Raw genomic sequence first — 18241 nt, 5'->3', positions numbered from 1 at the left:
AGGAGGGTTTAGGGAAGCTGAGGATGACCCGGGGTGCCAGCCCCAACCCGCCCAAGCCCCAGCAGCACCAAACACCAAGGTGTGAGAATGTGTGTGAAGAGGAGCAAGGAGAGGACCTTGCTTCTCACCTTCAAGCAAAAGACAATTCCCCCTAGTGACAGCTCAACCAATAGAGACTGGGTTTTGGGATAAATTGTTCTGCCACCAGGAAGAGCCAGCCTGTTACAATAACCTGCCCAACTGGTGGTCGTGGGCTTACTGGTGGTCTCTGAAGATATCGGGCCCCTGCCACAACAGCTCCTCGTCTCCTTCTGGCCAGTGGTTTCTGACTTGTGCAACATGGCCATCGGCCTGGGATTACCCCGACCCTCTGGATGACACACTGGCCACTCTTTAAACACAGTGACCACGACAGAACATTCAGGAGCGTGTCTGGGTCCAAACCATCACACTGGATACAGATGGGTGATAGGTACGGTCTGCTTGCAGGGACACTGCGAGCGGTGCAGACACATCTCCAAAGCTTCTACACACAAAGATGCTCTGCTCTTCTCCCCCCACCCTTCCTTCTTTTCAGCAACGCATTTCTCCTCCTAGAAGAGATAACAGCCATTATCTGGTTCATCAGCAATATATCTGCCATCACGTCGCCTGAGGATCTCAAAATGCCAGTCTGCCCACTGGACCATTAAAGCTGGTGACTGTTCCTAACCTTTAAATAAGAATACAGGGTGCCCTGCATAATGGATCGGGGAACTATCCATGGAGACCATCTGCCCGGTGGCTGCAGAAATGCTCATGTTGTTCTTCGCAGGAGTTTATTACTCAGAGGCTAACGCTAAAAATAAGTTGCAAAGGGCCTTATTTAAAAACAAAGGGGCAATGCAAACCTGGCAACAGAGAAACACAAGACCAAATCCAAGCACTTCTGCCACCCAGGCTGGAGTTAAGCTGCATCCAGACAGGCACTAACTTAATTTAAAAGGCAATGACATAATTCTGAATTAGCTTAACAGGACCTGTAATTCATACAGAAAAGCCTGAATTTATGTAGCAATTAGCCAGAGCTTTCAGAGTGCTAGATATCGCCGTGGCGAGAAAACAATTACATAGTTTATTAAAGTGAGGCAAAAATGGACCCAGTGATGCTGTGTTTTTTTCTGCTAAATTCTATTTTTGCTAAGTTACGACTCTATTTTTTGATTAAGCATACAATTTTCCAAAACACCAAAGACATTTAACAAGTTGAAGTTTTCCATTAATCAGACATCATTTTGCAAGCGATAACACCTCTAGCACACCGGTCCCTCCCTGAAAGACACCCCTGGAGCCTGACGAGCAGTGAAGCTCTTTGAGCATTTCAGTGATTTCTTCTTGGGTTTTGAACTCTGCCTGGATCAACTCTCAAACGACACATCCCAGAGGAGAGCCTGGAAATTGCCTTCCCCTCCTAGCCCTCATCACCAGCCAGGGAAGCAGACGCATCCTCAGAGGTGCTCTTCAAAGCACAGCCAAGATGTTCAAAGTTACCAGTGACTGTGGATGCACAACTTTAGCCTCTGAAACAAGGCTGTTTTTCTTATGAGATCTGCTTGGTAGTAGCAGATAAAGCCCTTTCCAGTACTTAGCTGGTCTGTAATCAAATGGCTCCTCATATGAGAAGCCATCTTTCAAAAGTTCAGCCTGGTTAAGCTTCAGAGCATCTCTCCAGTCCCCCCAGGGACCACCTCTCCTGGGTATCTTCCTTATTTGCTTTCCAAAAGGCAAGCTGGGAGAGTCTTGCTCATATACTCTGTGCCAGCTCAGGTCCCAGATGCAGCCACCTCACCTGCCCTGAAAAGAAGCAGGACCTTAGAAGCTGGGAAAGTAGTGGGGGACAACCAAAAAAAAAAGCTAACCTGGGACTGGAAAGTTTAAAGAGGCAAAGAGAAAGGCAGAAGAAACTAGGCTGGATGAAGCAGGACACAATCCCAGCATTTGCATGGAGCTGCTCAGGGGCTTGTCGGCCCACGGTGGGTGGCAAACTCCATCGTGGATACCTCGGCACACTTCAGAGCAAAAACTATCAAGTCAAAGAAGTGGGAATTTTTTGACCACTAGAATTCACAACCCTACAGTTTGATTCTGCAAAAACAAGGTCAAAATGAGCTTTTGTATCGAGATACTTTTTCTTCTCAAATGAGAAGAGTTGGAGCTTTGCTAAACAGCTACTTAAACCTGCCATTCACTACAGAGAGAAGTGGAAACCAGAAGAAGAGAAATGTCACGAAAAGGCGGAAAAGGTGACAAAAGTCCCACTCACAAGAGTAGATGAATGATGACAGAAAAACTGCTGCATTTATGAATGCTACAGCAAAACAGTTTTTATATCCTTGGTACCCAAGAAAAGGATATTGTGAAATGCTTGACTAAAAATATGCCTGACTCATTTTAAGATCGCACAAACAAGATTCAAATGCAGCAGTCTCCCTCAGAAGCACCATCCTTACGACGAGGCTGACGAGGACAGCGATGTTTCTCCATGTTCTCCCGAGTGCAGAGAGATGTTAAAGCCCACGGCGGCTGATTCACAACTAAACCTTTTGCGTCTGAACAACTGTATCCCAGACAGGGCAAGAAGAGCCATTAATATAAGAACATCTGCAGCATCTTCAGCACCACAGCATCTTCTGGCAGCCAGCCAGCCAGCGTGAACACAAAGAGGCTGGACACAGACTATAAGAAACCATGAAATTACTATCTTTTTTCCAATAGTTTGCTCTTCTCTTTGCTGGGCTTGGCCAGGGAAAGCAGGCAGGCTTCTGATTAACCTCCCTTTCATGGTTGCACTCATCAGCAGAGGGTTGTGGTTGGAGGGATTTGGTTTAATAACTCAAGAGTTGGATTTCTAGGAAAAAGAATGAACATGCTTTTCTGCTTGGCAGCACTGATGTTGTAGACCAAGTCTGACCTAACAATGCAATTCCGTTTGGATACTGCAAACACCCCTCTCTCTCTCTTTTTTTGATATTAAAGTATTAACACTTAACCACTACTAGGACAGTCTACACAGCAAAAATCCTTTAATTACATGCTTAACATTAACTTCAGGCCAAATCATTTGCTAATACGTTATTCTGCAGAGAGGACAGGCTTAAGCAGCTACCTGCAGACCCGATGAACGTGGGGAAAACTGCTTTCCACACTATCCACGTCAAATATTACTCCAACAGCACGTACCTGGTATCTGCCAGGACCAAGACACTTTTATTTTGTAAATCCATGGTCATAACAGCAGGGTCAGCAGCCTTCCCTTTGTCGCCTTAAGCTGCTCCGCATCCAGCAGAAACAGAGCTGTCACCTTCCTGTGGTCTTCACCAAGGAACCACCCTCACCCAGGACCCAGCTGGGATGGAGCAGGATCCTACAGGCACCAGCATCGCTGTGTGAGCCCAGCCCCACAGCCGGCTCCCAAAAAAATCCCTCCATGTGTACCAGGCAATGTGTCTCAGACGAGATGGGGACACATCAGGCAAGAAGCCAGCTTTGTCCTTCCCCCGACTACGTGACGCTGGGAACTCGTTGCATGGCTTAGACCGAGACGGGCAGGGACAAGAAAAGTAGTCTTTTATTTCAATTAATATTTCTTGGCATTAGGCAGATATTAAATAACACTGGAATGCACAAGACTATTAACATATCAACAGCAAAAGGGAGGAGGTGTAGCCAAGTTGAGAACAGCAGTGCGAGTCACGTCACCTCGGGGCACTCAAAAGCCATTTAACGCAGCAACCACCAGAAAGTAGGACTCCACCGAGAAATACAAAATGAAGATGAACTCCTTTCAGGTCTCTTGTTAATACAGTAACATCGGAACGATTGACAGTAAAAATGAACACATATTTGCATTCAGGAATTAAACAGAGTGAAATATCCACAAACTGCTAGTCATGCATTTCTTTTGGAACAGCAATTTGCTAATGCATAAATACCACAAAAAAAACAATCTCCAAGATTTGAATAAATCACAGACAACTAGAAGAAACAAAGCTCAAATTCTATTTTATGCCTTAAATAGATGACCTAAATATTTAAAGTTTTACTTCACCATATATATATAATTTATATATTATTAAAAGAAAGTAAAGACCATTAGATAAGTGCAAGCAATTTTCCTCAAAAAGAAAATTGGAACCATGCCCAGGAAAGCTGCTTCTTTTTTTCTTCTTTTTTTTTTTTTTTTTTTTGAACTTTCTACTCCATTCAGTCCACTTTTTTTTCTTTTTTTCTTCATAGTAATTTCTGAAGCAAAATAAATTATCTACCATCTGCTATGTTGCGTAAAAGTCCTACCTAGCATCTTCTCGGGAACTACTAGTACATCACCTTTCTTACGGACTAAGCGAAGTGGTATCTCACCAGCAGATTTGAACTCTTTTTGTAGCTGCATGTAAACATACCTTCCGATTAACGTTTAAAATGTGCAGACTGAATCGCAACGTTACGGGGAAGCAGAAACGGAGCTGCCGGAGGAGAGCTGCACTGGTGTTAGTGAGGGGAGCGAGGGCTGGTTCGCTCGGACACACGCACGCGACACACAATCTGGCAATGGGATCTTATCCGCGAAGTGTGGAGGGATGGTTGAGAAGGCATCCGTTTGCGAGCAAAGCTTGAAGGACACAAGCCGAGAATTCTCTGCGCACACACTGTCCGTCCGCTTGCTCAGAATTGACTCGCACTACTGGGGTCGCACTGTAACAACCGCACGATGGAGGGGTCGCTCTTGGCACCTTTGATAAACTCTTCCAGCGACAGTTTACCTGGAAGGGAGGAAAAGCAGAATGGAAACCATTTATTGAAGTCAGCTGTTGCCGCCACCATCGCTGTAGCTTAAAAAAACCAACCCTCCTCACTAAGGCAACATACGTACATTTAATCTATCGCAAAGGCATCGAGGGGAATTTAGTGCAATACACAGCAGCCAAATCCTACTCAAGCCCTTAAGCCCAGATGCATTTTTCTTCAGCAAAACAATCTAGCATGATAATTGTTATTTTTTTATTTAAAAAGACAGTGCCAAATATAAAACCAACCGTTATAATGCCATTTGGCTGCTTTTTGCCCAGAAATAAACCAGACAAACTACATGACACAGGAACACAAGGTCTGGTACCTGAACACATGTACACTTTAAAAAAATGCTTACATTGCTACGACATTTTAAACCTAAATCTCCTTGCTTTGCCCCCTTGTTGTGACATACAGGGCTGAGCAGCGAAGGCTTCTCCTGCATCTACAAGCTCAGGTTGGATGGGGCTCTGAGCAACCTGATCTAGTTGAAGATGTCCCTGCTCGCTGCAGGGTGGTTGGACTAGGTGACCTTTAAAGGTCCCTTCCAGCCCAACACCTTCTATGGTTCTATGGCTCTACAAGCCACCTGCTGTGTCCTGCCAGGTATGCAGGAATGGGACTGGTTTCCTGGGGCAGCAAGAAAACCTGGCCTTGGGGAAAGCACTTACTGCCACGTGTCACTCCTGAGCACCAATACAGGCTGGGCACTGATTGGCTTGAGAGCAGCCCTGAAGAAAAGGACTTGGGGGTACTGGTAGATGAGAAGCTCAACATGAGTCATCAGTGTGCACTTGAGCCCAGAAAGTCAATCGTGTCCTGGGCTGCATCAAGAGGTGTGTGGAGGTGATTCTCCCCCTCTACTCCACTCTCGTGAGACCCCACCTGGAGTGTTGTGTCCAGTTTTGGAGCCCACAGCACAAGAAAGACATGGACGTGCTGGAATGTGTCCAGAGAAGGGCCACGAGGATGATCAGAGGGCTGGAGCACCTGTCCTGTGAAGACAGACTTAGAGAGTTGGGGCTGTTCAGTCTGAAGAAAAGAAGGTTCCAAGGAGACCTTGTTGTGGCCTTCCAGTATCTCAAGGGGGCTACAAGAAAGCTGGTGAGGGGCTTTTTAGGATGTCGGGTAGTGACAGGACTAGAGGGAATGGATTGAAGCCAGAGATGGGTCGGTTCAGATTGGACGTTAGGAAGAAGTTCTTCCCCATGAGGGTGGTGAGACACTGGCACAGGTTGCCCAGAGAGATGGTGGAAGCCCCATCCCCGAAGTTTTTAAGGCCAGGCTGGATGGGGCTCTGGGCAGCCTGATCTAGTGGGGGATGTCCCCGCCCATGGTGGGGGGGTTGGAACTAGATGATCTTTAAGGTCCCTTCCAACCCTGACAATTCTATGATTCTGTGGGACTGAAGGAGTGACCACAAGGAGCAACCACCTTGGCATCCTCCATCTCCAGCAGTCCCATGGCACAGCATGGCACGGTATGGCAAGCAGGAAGGATCCTGTCTGGTCTCCCAGACCTTGTCCTTAGGGCAACCTAGCCTTCTGGCAGGTTTTTTCTGAGCTCAGGACCAGTCTCCTGCACAAACGCCATTTGGAGCCCATGAGTAGCCTTTGCCTTGCCTGCTATCACCCATACTCTCCTGCTCCAGCACTGCGAACCACGGCAGAAATAAGCTGTACCAACATTAATGAGAAATGAAACAGATTTCCCTGCAAACAAGAGGAGATGAGTATTTATTGCATCCCTGACACTGTGTTCAGTGATTTCCCGTCAACCTCGTGCTCGCAGCATGACTTACCCCTGCCCTCAGACAACACCCCAGGGCCACCTTTGCCCAACTCAAACAGCTCTGCTCGAGATGGGCAGGACCCACACGAGCACCTCGCACTTGGCAGCTGCCTGCTGCCCCTTTTGGCCACGTACCCCCAGAGGGAAGGAGGTACAAGCTCATTGTGCCCATTTTCACCAGCCCCAGGATGCTCCCAACTTGCTGCAGGGATGGGGAGAGCATGAAACTTGGTGGCCCAACACCTGAGTCAGGTCAAATAGGGAGGAACGAGTAAACCTTCCCCTCGGAGACATTACACCAGCTCAGAAAACCACAATGCACTTCTGTCCTAATTTCTGGCTTTTAAGCTGATGTTCTCAAACTGACTGCTCCCTTAAGTTTTGATCGGCCTGAAAAAGAGAACTCATTACTCTCAGGATATTTATTAGCTTTCCCCTCTCCTTGCAACACATGAAAAGCAAAGCACAAATCCAAATCTATCTGCAATGTCCAACAGTCAGATGGGGAAGAAGAAACATTTCCAGGCACCAAGAGCCCATGTGTTTCCCCACGTGAAAACTTTATCACTTGGCAATACTTGACTTGCAGGGCTGGTGTTTTATTGGGAATAGGATGACTTCATTTCAGCAACAAAGTGTGACAGATGGAGGATGTACACAGAAGGTTTTGTGACTGCTACTCGGTCGCACTTCTGCACGCGCCGCTCTTTTCTGCAGAAGAATATTACTTTACGTTATTTTAGAGCCCTCCACATGTGAAGTCAGGGGAGGAAGCACTAGCTTTGATGAAGTCAAAGGTAAAATGCTCAAGAACTTCAGCAAGCCTCAGGGGCTGCAGCAGGAGATGCCAAAATGCAGCCATAAAGTTCTCTTAAATAAAAATCCTTCTATACATAAGATTATATTTTTCCAGGTCTCTGTATCTCAGCGCTAGAACCAAATCTTCGCTCCTGCAGCACGTCAGTAGAACACAGCTCCTGATTTCGATGTGTTCCCAGGGAAAGCTCCACCTCGACTGGGATGAGAGGAAACACGTCGGGAGGCTGATGGGCAGGGGAAATTGCTCAATTTTGCCTGTGTTTCTCAAGCCTCAGGAAATGAGCTAGCTCAGGTGGAGGGGTTGTGATGAGTACGCTGTCAGATAATTTATCAAGTGGCTCCATAATTGGCTCGGGAACTGTTACATCCCCCTAACGAGCACACTCTGAAAAACAGTAAACACTGCAGAACCGTGTGTGACCATGCGCGTACGTACACACACCATAAACATACACAGAAAATAAGCATTAGGGACCCAGGGGAATGTTTGCTTTCAGGTACCCAGCCACATCCCCAACACATACTAGTGATGACAAACCCAGGACTGCAACCCTGCCAAGGGCAACAGGAGCAAAACCGTGTGCCTAGTTTGTGCTACGCCCAGAGAAAATAACCCAAAGATACTGGACTCGGGAGAGCTTCAGGGGGGATTCACCCATGAAATGTCAGGGAAGGACTGCTGCCCTCCCAGCCCCACAGCAGGAAAAGCCTCTTACCCACTTCCCACTTATTCACTCTGTTTGTTACGGTCCAGAGATGCTCACCGAGGCCACGCAGAGACCACAGGCACTGGTGGAGACATCCCTGCCCTCTACCTCTCTCCCCAAATACCATCATCTGCTTCTACCAATACCAGGCTAGAAAATCTCCATTTCTAGAGCCCGCAAAAGGGTGGGGCAACCTACCATCATTGTTTGTGTCCATCTGTCTGAAGATCTTGTCTGTTCGCTTCTCGGGAGTGGATTCATCTTCCGGCATTTTCATTACTGATGAAACCATTTTGTAGATTGCCTGAGCATTAAAAAAAAAAAAAAAGAGAGAGAAGAAAAAAAGATATAGGAAAAACATGACCCAAATGATAAAGCATCAGGACAGATAAAAAGAATTTAAGCCTGTAGCAATAAAAAAAGGCAGCTGACCCTGGCAGGCAGCTGCAGGACTTTATAAACCAAAACAAATAGGAATTACTGACTGCAGCTTTTTTTGTTTTTCTTTCCTCTATTCACTCACGCTTCAAAAGAAGCTCCTGCATTGCTGGGTCAGTTTAACTGAAAGTCAGGGTCTAGATTAATGTACAAGGAGGACTGAGCTAAAACACAGCAGGCAATGGTGTGTCGTTCTCTTTTTCACAACTGAATTAAGCCATTACCTCTCTGGCTGGCTCTCAACACACACCTAGTTATGTGTATGTGTGGGGGATGTTCTATTGATGATGAGTGAATGTGAATATACAGGAACAGGGGTTGTTTTTCTCTGTAGATGGGTAAGGAAACGCCTTTTCAGAATTACAGGAATGTGAATAAAGACGAGACCTCTTTAGGACATGCTACAGCCTTTCATTCAGAGCTCAGGTTGATTCAGATTTGAAGTTTCAAAGTATTAATTTTGAGATTAATCAGGTCAGTAAAATTTGCATTTAGGGTTTTTTGATCCCATCAACACCCCACTAAGAAATCCCCACGGAGAGCTGCAAGATTTTGGCTGCGGACCAGTTACACAACACCCTGTTCATCTCTTAGGTCTTTTCCTCACCTGCACCTCATAGGTCCCACCATGGCCCCCAGTGTCTTTTTGGGGACCATGGCCTCAGGGGCCTCCCTAGGGCAAGAGTGACCCAGCTCAGCATACCCCTCATAGAATTATAGAATAGTTTGGGCTGGAAGGGACCTTTAAAGGTGATCTAATCCCACCTCCCTGCAGTAAGCAGGGACATCTTCAACTAGATCAGGTTGCTCAGAGCACCATCCAACCTGACCTTGAATGTCTTGAGAGATGGGGCTTCCACCACCTCTACTGGCAACTTGTTCCAGCGTTTCACCACCCTCACTGTAAAAAATTTCATCTCAAGCTGCAGCTGTCTCAGGGTGAAAAGGTTATAGCAACACGAATAAAATATAAACGAGAGAGTGCCTCACCTGCACTATTTCTAGCATTTCCCCACGACTGATGTACCCGTTGCCATCCAGGTCATACATACTAAAGGCCCACTTCAGCTTCTGTTCCAGCTTGCCCCGAGAGGTGACACTCAGGGCGATGATGAATTCCCTAAAGTCAATCGTCCCATCGCCGTTGGTGTCGAACGTGCGGAAGACGTGCTCTGCAAACTTCGACGCGTCGCCATAGGGGAAAAAATTCGCGTATATTTTTTTGAACTCTTCCACAGTCAAATGGCCCGTCGGGCAATCTTTTAGGAAGCCCTTGTACCACTCCTGCAGCTCGTGGTCTGTGAACTCAGTGTTTTCGCGCAGGTCCTGGAGCACCTCGGGGCGCAGCTTGCTGTTCTGCTTCCCCATCCTCTTCTGGATCTGGGATCAGTGGCTGCAAAGCAAGAAAGCATCTCCCTGAGCTCTGGCCCCACTCAGCAGAGAGGGGCTGGGAGCAGGCAGAGCCCTGCAGGAAACACAGACCCTGCTCAGGGTAAGGGGGAAAGAGAAGAAAAAAGATGCTATCAAACACCAGGAAGATATCTTGTTTCATCTGGCTCTTTTCCTCCCCTCTAGGCTCTCCCAGTTACTAGTATGCTCAGGACGGACAAGGGAAGGCCGTTTGGTAGGAACTATTAACCCTTATTATTAATCCTTATTATTTAGGAGATAAAAATCCTCATTCTGTTATTTCTTTGCTATAATCCCACTCTGCTATCATACAGCTTGCAATGGCCAGGTCTGGATCCCAGTTCTTGACCCACCCCAACGGGCTGATCTGCTCCAATGACCGAGTAGGAAGGGAGAGCAGTGGTGATGAAAAGTAAAATCCATCTATTCAAAAGTGAAAGTAAGCAAGGATGAAATGAGGGGCAGGAAGGGCAGGTGGCTTTGTGCCAGCTGTGTTCGCATCATCCGGATGCTCTTTGAAACCTCTCGGCTTATGGAGCATCTCCTCGCTCCTCCTGCGACAGCAGCACTGGCACAAGGGACAAGAAGATCACGACCCTCTGCCTTCCTGGACGAGCAGAAAAAAGGGCTTTTTAAAGCAAAATGTTTGGCAAAGCAACTTCTTCCAGGTTTAATGGGGTTTATACTTTTATATAAGCTTATTCAGTACATTCAGTATGCCCCAATGTAGGCAAAAGGGCATTTCAACCTCGGGATTTTATCAGGATTTCAGGAGGGGGCTGGGTTTGTCCCCTCCTTTGACAGTGCCCGAGCTGCGTGGGTGAGACTTCCCAGCAACACAAAAGCCACTCCAGCAAAATGAAAGATGGTCAATCTGCACTTATGAAACAACAGGGAAAAAAAATATACCATGTTTTATTTTTGTCTTTTACCCTTTCAGCCTTTCATGGCTTCCCAGCAATACCAAACCAAGAGTTGCCAAGCAAGAGCTACATCTCGTTCCCCAGACCCAAGAGGATTACTCACAAACTTTGCACAAAGCCACATCCAAACCTCAGTGACAGGCCCAGCATTTCTCTGCACAGTCTGTCATGCCCTGGTTAGGCTTGCACACAGCTGCTGCACAAAGCAGGTTAGTAACAGGCCAATACCACACAGCTACTCAGAAACTGCAAGAGCTGAGCGACAAAGTCTGCAGAGGAAAAATGCAACAGGGGCTAAGCACTTCCCAGAGAGCAAAAATCCCAGGCATGCATAAGAATCTAAAAAAAAAATAGTTAAAGGTCAGCAAAAAGTAAGTTGATCTACAGCAGAGAGATTTTCAACAGCTGAATTTAAGGTCGTTTTATTTGTATTCCACTTAGTCTCTGTGTCGCCTCAGCAATGTGAAAAATCCACATCCTGCTCTGTGGCTTAATGCTAAGAGACAAAAACCAGCCAGCTGCTCATTAGTTCAATGCATTGGCCTTAACAGAAAACCGTGTTATCATTAGCACTTCTGTTTTCTAGAAAAGCTGCCGATACTTCAGCTCCAAAGCTTTTTTTATTTGGTTCATTATATCGCAGAGTTTCCTCCAGGCCCCTGACACACCTCTGCTTGCTCCCAACATGTAGGGATGCTACAGCTCCCAGTCCCTGCCAGTATCATCCCTAGGAGAACAATGGGCTGCCCTCCAGTTAAACTGCGAATTCCCACTGCCTTTCCATCTTCAAATCTCCCCTGCTCCAGATATCCATCCTTGCAGTGCCGAAGGCAGAAAACACAACATTCTACTTTGCTGCAGTCAATTTGCAGACAACAGCAGCCTGGAGAAAATAAAGGCTCGACCGTGGTCGTTTTTTTTAAGAGCCAACATCGTAACACTACATTTCTTTCTTTGAGCGAGGAGGTTCCTTTGGGTCCCTTCCTTCTGTGAACTCCCTTGGTTTCAGGAATCCTGGTCCAAAAGCAGTCCCTGCCTTGCTGGCAGCTGCCTTGGACTTCCCTGGGAGAGGGGCAGGAGGGGCAGCAGAGTCTGGTTAACACAAGAGTTGGACTTCAGGCAGAAATAAACTCAGCTTTAATCATGCACAGGGTTGGGGAACACATGGCAAAACTTCCAACTGGCAGGTAATAGAGTTTAAAAAGTGTTTAATGACATTTCTCCCTGTTCCTACAATACCTTTGTTATTCCTCTTCCCTTAAAAATAGTGGGCCCTAGACGACAGAGGTAAGATATTAAAGATCCTGTTATTTGGACAGATGTTCATTTAATATAGCTTTGAAAGCTTTATATTCAAGTAGCCTTCACATTCAACATCTTTTTTGCATGTGAGCTTTCTGAAAGGCTTCATAATGTGTCCAATGCAAGCATTGTTGCAGTTGTTGTAACCAATTTGTTACAAATAATTAAATAACCAACATTAACATTAATTTATTAAAGCCCATCTAAAAAAATCCCCACAGCTTCAATGTGAATTGTGTTGCAGGTAGCTCCTCCAAAATGAAATGCCTAAATAATCATCAATCATGACAGTAACCCCTGCTGCTGGCATCCAACTGGCATTTCATTTGATTGCTACAAAATGCTTTCATCAAATCACTTTCCAGAGGCTCAGCGGCTGATTTAGCCACAAGACCGCTTGGAGGATGGCTGCTAATGGAAATCACAGGGAGCAGGTCTGGGATGCTCAGGTCAGTCCTGTGATTAGGGCTGTGGGGCGTTTCTCTTAATGAGCCCGTACCAGCCAAATCGCTCACTGCTGCGGTGGGTGTAGAAGGTGAGGGAGGAGAGAGACATCCTTGCACCCGACATTGCTCCAGGCAGTCGGTAGAGACCTATCTCTAATAGAGCCTGGGTGAAATCCAGGGAAGCAATGCCACACACATTGCAGCAGGGTCTATTCCTGCTCAGCTTAAGAGCAAAAGCCCTCAGAGCATCCAGCACTATCACAGCAGTAACAGAAATCACAGGAATGCCCTTGAGGTGGTCAGACAAGGAAAAGCTTGGAAGTAGAACTGCAGGCCAGTAGGCTTCACAAATATATCACTGCTCATGAAATTGATGCTCAGTCATGTCAGGCTCAAACAGGCGGAAATGCAGATGCATTTTTGTTCCAATTTCACATCAAAAACTTTTGTTAAAAATTAGGTGGTGCTTGCTGCCTGCCTGCAATAACCTACAGGCAGCCAGGCTAGAAATCGAGATGCCAGAGAACTTCGACTTGAATATATCCTCTGTCCTTCTAGGCTCACCAAAAATAAGCAACAATCTCATAGTAAAGAGCTTAGCAATGAGAAAAAAAAGTTATTTATGGAGGCTGAGACACACACCAGTTACGCAGCACTATGGTGAGTAACTGTGGCTAACTCTGAAACAGCTAGAAGTAGAAATTCCGTGGTTTTACCAATAGATGGACTGGCTGTCAGCATTTGCGCACTAAAGTATTTGAAATACTTGTAACAAAGCTCATAGCATCCAATTTTTACATTAGCTCTCTGTCAATCACCAGTTACTGTGGGTTGAAGCACTCTCTGGGCACATAACCCACAGAGCTGGAGATCAAGCCGTCTTTTTCACTGCAAACCTGAAGGCAGAAAAAAAAGGTCGAACTGAACTCCTGGTGGGATCGTCTTAGTGCATCAGTTATGACTGCAAAAGAAGGGATGACTCCTTAGAGATGTACTTTCTTGTGCAAGCCCCCTTGGATACTGATTTAGTGTTAATAAAAAGAGGAAAACTGATGAAATGCCTGTCTGTAGTACAGAGGTCCTCTCCAGCAGAGAAAGCCAGTGCACAGAGAAATAGAATAAATACTCTTTATATTATCTGAGCTATCTGCCTTGCAGGGGGAAATTGAGCACCATTTCTCTGGCAGTGCTTACTTATAAAACAGAACAAGCATGAGATTTGTTATGGTCCTGAAGCTGCAGCACAGTGCTTATGGGACTGCAGGAGCCCAAAGCAAACGAACAGCATAAGCCAGGCAGCAGATACTGCTCTAAGTTGGTCTGAAATGCAAGAATCATCCTCACAGGGGTGGAAGATTTTTTTGTTAAAACACCTAAAGTCTCAGATCTGTCACTGGTACCTTCTGCCTTGGGATGCAGAAGAAGAGACAAAGGATTTAGCTCACAGGGACCTCGTGAGCATCGTGTTAGGAAAAACTTTGCAAGGAAACACTATTTTACTGGGATGGTGGCCAAACACTCAAACTGTGAAGTCTCCATCCTTGGAGATACCAAAATCCCAACTGGACATGGTCCTGCGCAATCTACTCTAGCTGACCCTGCTGGAACAGTGGGGGTGAACTGGATGATTTCAAGAGGCCCCTGCCAACCTCAACCTTTCTATGAAATAGCATCAGTAACTTTTTTCCTACAGCCATGTGACCATGAGAAGATCCTGCTCCCCTGGGGCAATTCAACAGCCCTAGTGCCTTGTTCTGAGGCTGTATTAAAGTTTGATCCTCGTATTAAAGAAACAAACAAACAAATGGAAAACAAACCAAAAAAACCCACAGGTGGTCCAAATAAAAGCCTCAGTCACTAAAGGTCTGTGCTGCCACACCTTAGAAACACACCCTTAGGGAAAAGTGTTTTGGGCTCTGGTAGCACCAGTGCTCACCAACTCAAGTCAACTCAGATCTGTTTAAGAAGACACCAGCTCCCAAGGGCCAAGCTGCAAGAGGGAGATGGGATCTTGGGCATCCCAGCTAGTAGTAAATGCATAGCGATAAGAAAAGCTCATGTAGCAAACAAGCTGCAAAATGGGATTACAACCACATCCTCTGGACCATGCTTTGGCCACTGCCAGTCAACTGGTCTGATCTGAACTGGGAGGGGAAATGTGCAATGACATGGGCCTGGGACAGATCACGAACTCTGGTGTAAAAAACAGATTTTGTTCCATGTTTTAATGTCTGTATCCTAAGCAACGAGCATTGCAATAGAGAAGGCACAGGATATACAAGTACGTTGCTATAGATATCCAGTCCTGCCTGGTAAACTTGTGTGAACTTCTTTCCTGCCCTGCGGCAAAAGCTGTGCTGACTCTCACGCACCAGTTACTGCAGCACCCGCTTCGTCTAGGTAGACCCAGGGCCAAAAGTAACACCCTTGAAGTGCAGCAAGGAATATCTTCACCCCTTGAAAAGTTACTAACGGAAGCAGCGAGACAAAAGAGAAACCTCAGTCGACAGTGCCGTGAAAAACTCAAACCCTGCAGAAGCACCGTGGGGTTAGCGAGGCGCAAGGCTGGCGTGGAGAGGAGCTGAAGCTCCTGCCTTCATTGCCTTTGAGGAAACAAAAAGAGAAACGAAACCTGACAGAAGAATATACCATACTAAATAAATAAATGGGCTTTTTAGATTTTTCAATTTCAATGACTAAACCTGCTTTCTGGAGCCCACAGCACAAGAAAGATCTGGACGTGCTGGAGCGTGTCCAGAGAAGGGCCATGACGATGCTCAGAGGGCTGGAGCACCTCTCCTATGAAGACAGACTGAGAGAGTTGGGGCTGTTCAGTCTGGAGAAAAGAAGGCTCTGAGGAGACTTTATTATGTATGGCCTTCCAGTATCTCAAGGGGGCTACAAGAAAGCTGGTGAGGGGCTTTTTAGGATGTCTGATAGTGACAGGACTAGCGGGAATGGATTGAAGCTAGAGATGGATCGGTTCAGATTGGACGTTATGGGCTCATGATAGCTCAGTCGGTTGAGCATGGTGCTAATAATGCCAAGGCTGCAGGTTCAATCCCTGTTCGGTCCCCATGTGTTGCCTGATCTAGTTGAGAGGTGTCCTTGTCCATGACAGGGAGGTTGGTTTAAATGATCTCTAAGGTCCCTTCCAGCTTAGGCCATTCTATGATTGTATGACTCTAAGAATTTCTTCCCCATGAGGGTGGTGAGACACTGGCACAGGTTGCCCAGAGAGATGGTGGAAGCCCCATCCCTGGAAGTTTTTAAGGCCAGGCTGGATGGGGCTCTGAGCAGCCTCATCTAGTGGGGGATGCTCATGGCAGGAGGTTGGAACTAGATGATCTTTAAGGTTCCTTCCAACCTTGATAATTCTACGATTCTATGATTTTAAGTAACAATGCTTGCTTGCAACTTATTTTCAAGTTAAATCCTTTTCAGAAGCTTATTAAAAAAAAGTGGGTGAAAGGGAAACACCCTCTGTATCGCTCATATCCTCAGTTTCAGAGAATTTAATAACAATTCAGGTATGAACATGACATGTCTTTCAGAAAGCGAATTGGTAACAGACTTCGAGCCACCTTATATTGTAAGTTTATCCATAAACACATACCCCAGAAATGTGTGGTCTTGAAAACTCAATCCCACGTCTGGGATAAAAACCCATTACAGATAACCACCCACCCCCCGCTCACCAAAAAAAGATGTAATTACAAAAGCTCCAATCCTGTTCCAAATAGCAATGTGAGTGGAATATTTCCAGGCTGGCACATTAATTTCACAAAGCCAGCTGCAAGGGTTGAAACGTAAGAAATTCACTTGTAGGTCTCTGGATTGCTCCCATCTATTGATGTCACTCTACTTGGAATTATATTCCTGATTTCCAGGGAAAAACCACTTAGTCTCTGATACCAAGCACCAACGCATTAACCCAATAACTATTTTATGTTCATGTCACAGGTATGTGGTGCAGAGGGACCTGCAACGCCAGCGGCAGCATCTTCTCAGGTGTTGCAGTCACAGCAACGAGCTGGGGCACGCTGGTACCACTGCAAAGAACAAAAAACCCCACCAAAACACCCCCCAAAACATTCATGAATTGCAAGACTGTGTTGGGATCAGAAAAGTGGCAGCCCCTCGGGGAGCTCTCCGCTACATTCTCCAGCTCAGGGAGGAGAGCTTATTACTGTAAAGGGCAACTATTCCCAGTGCAATAAGTACAGAAATATTCCTATTAAATTAGGAAATTGGGTTAATTTGGGTGGGAGCAGATTGGGCAACAATGAGGCTTGTGATTGCAGACAGGAAAGTAAAACCATGAGTAGATTTTCCTCGTCTCCTCCCTTTGCCCTTTCCTTTTTAAATGAAGGGAGAAGCAGCCAGCCCTATTTTCTCTTCAGACACCGTGCAAAGTTGGCAAGCCTTTTAAAAAAGAATAAAATTACAGTTTGTTTACACAATATTACAGAGCAAGGAAAACATGTCAGCACAATGTCTCAGTGCACAAGGTCTTTTCTGAGAAGGTTGGGTTGCATGAAGAAAAACCCACATCATGTTTACTGAATTATATTGTGATACATAATTTTAAATCAATCTCTCTGAGTGCAGGCCTGCAGGATAGGGACTTGAACTGGGAAAACAGAGAGGACATTTCAACCTTGTAGAAAAAGGAAAGTAACGTGACAAAAATCAGCACAGGGCATTATATTTTTAATATAAACAAAACCCCAGAATTAGCACGGTTGAGCTGTTTTGTCACTAGATTTTAAAAATTTCATACAATGCATTTATTTAACTGATGAAGGTAAATCACAGTGTAATTCTCTACAGAATAATCACAGCCCTGGGAGAAAGGAAGCTGGATTAAATTGCAGAAGAATTAGAAGAATTAGCTAAAATATGACTGTGTCAAGAGCCTGCCAGCAGCACCTGAGCAAACCTCGTAGCATCAGAGCCATTCATGTAGAGAAGATGGAGAGTTTGGGGACAATAGTACTTGCTAAAGAAACAGTGCCAAATGATAATCAGCTCTCAGAGCCTGATCTGCAAAACTATCCTCACTGCTAATGATGCCTAAATAAAAAATAATGCAAGAGATCTGAAAATCTTTCCTTTCCCAGCTGCAGGTACTGTGCTGAGATACAGGGGGCTGGAGGAATCAAGGGAATTTCAGAGTAGCTGAAGAAAGGGAAGAAAGTTGAGTTTGTTTTCAAGGAGCAGAAATAAACTTTTCTATGTAAAAAAAAAAAGCACATTATTTAGCAGAGGTATGCTTAGGAAAAGATGCTCCAAAAATGTGGATTTAGAGATACGCCAACTATTAGCTACCTTTTACAAAAATTCAACCAACATTTTGTTAGATGCATAATTAAAAATACTGAAACACTGGAAGGGAACAAAACAAAAAAAAGAGAAAGACTGTCACTAACATTTTCATCCACCAAATACACAGCTATTGCTAGCATTTTCTACTGCTACCCAAATTTTTGTTCAAAAAATCTCAAATCTAATATAAATGTATTAATTGATTAATCTTGCTTTCTAAAAGAGCGTCCTCTCCTCTCCTCTCCTCTCC

General features: G+C 45.5%; 1 protein-coding gene across 1 annotated transcript; it reads right to left on the bottom strand.

The window, feature by feature from the left end:
* Window positions 1-3589: 3589 nt before the first annotated feature.
* HPCAL1 (hippocalcin-like 1) lies at window positions 3590-9976 on the bottom strand. The gene is made up of 3 exons (XM_009871992.1): window positions 9573-9976; window positions 8343-8448; window positions 3590-4799 (listed from the first exon to the last, which is right to left on the bottom strand). Exons 1-3 carry the CDS (start codon window positions 9948-9950, stop codon window positions 4702-4704), a joined length of 582 nt encoding a protein of 193 aa, XP_009870294.1. The 5' UTR covers window positions 9951-9976; the 3' UTR covers window positions 3590-4701.
* Between the last annotated feature and the right edge of the window lie 8265 nt (window positions 9977-18241).

Source organism: Apaloderma vittatum, unplaced genomic scaffold (genome assembly GCF_000703405.1).
Source record: "Apaloderma vittatum isolate BGI_N311 unplaced genomic scaffold, ASM70340v1 scaffold1526, whole genome shotgun sequence".
NCBI classification, from domain to species: Eukaryota; Metazoa; Chordata; class Aves; order Trogoniformes; family Trogonidae; genus Apaloderma; species Apaloderma vittatum.
Note: the sequence above shows the minus strand (reverse complement) of the source record. Positions and strands in the feature narration are given on the sequence as shown.

What these genes read in the sequence shown, in the direction of transcription:
- HPCAL1 (XM_009871992.1), bottom strand. Translation starts at nt 9,950, where the DNA reads ATGGGGAAGCAGAACAGCAAGCTGCGCCCCGAGGTGCTCCAGGACCTG. An exon ending in AAATGCTAGAAATAGTGCAG is followed by an intron (nt 8,449 to 9,572) that starts GTGAGGCACTCT and finishes TTTAATGCTCAG; the next exon opens with GCAATCTACAAAATGGTTTC. An exon ending in GATGGACACAAACAATGATG is followed by an intron (nt 4,800 to 8,342) that starts GTAGGTTGCCCC and finishes CCTCCCTTCCAG; the next exon opens with GTAAACTGTCGCTGGAAGAG.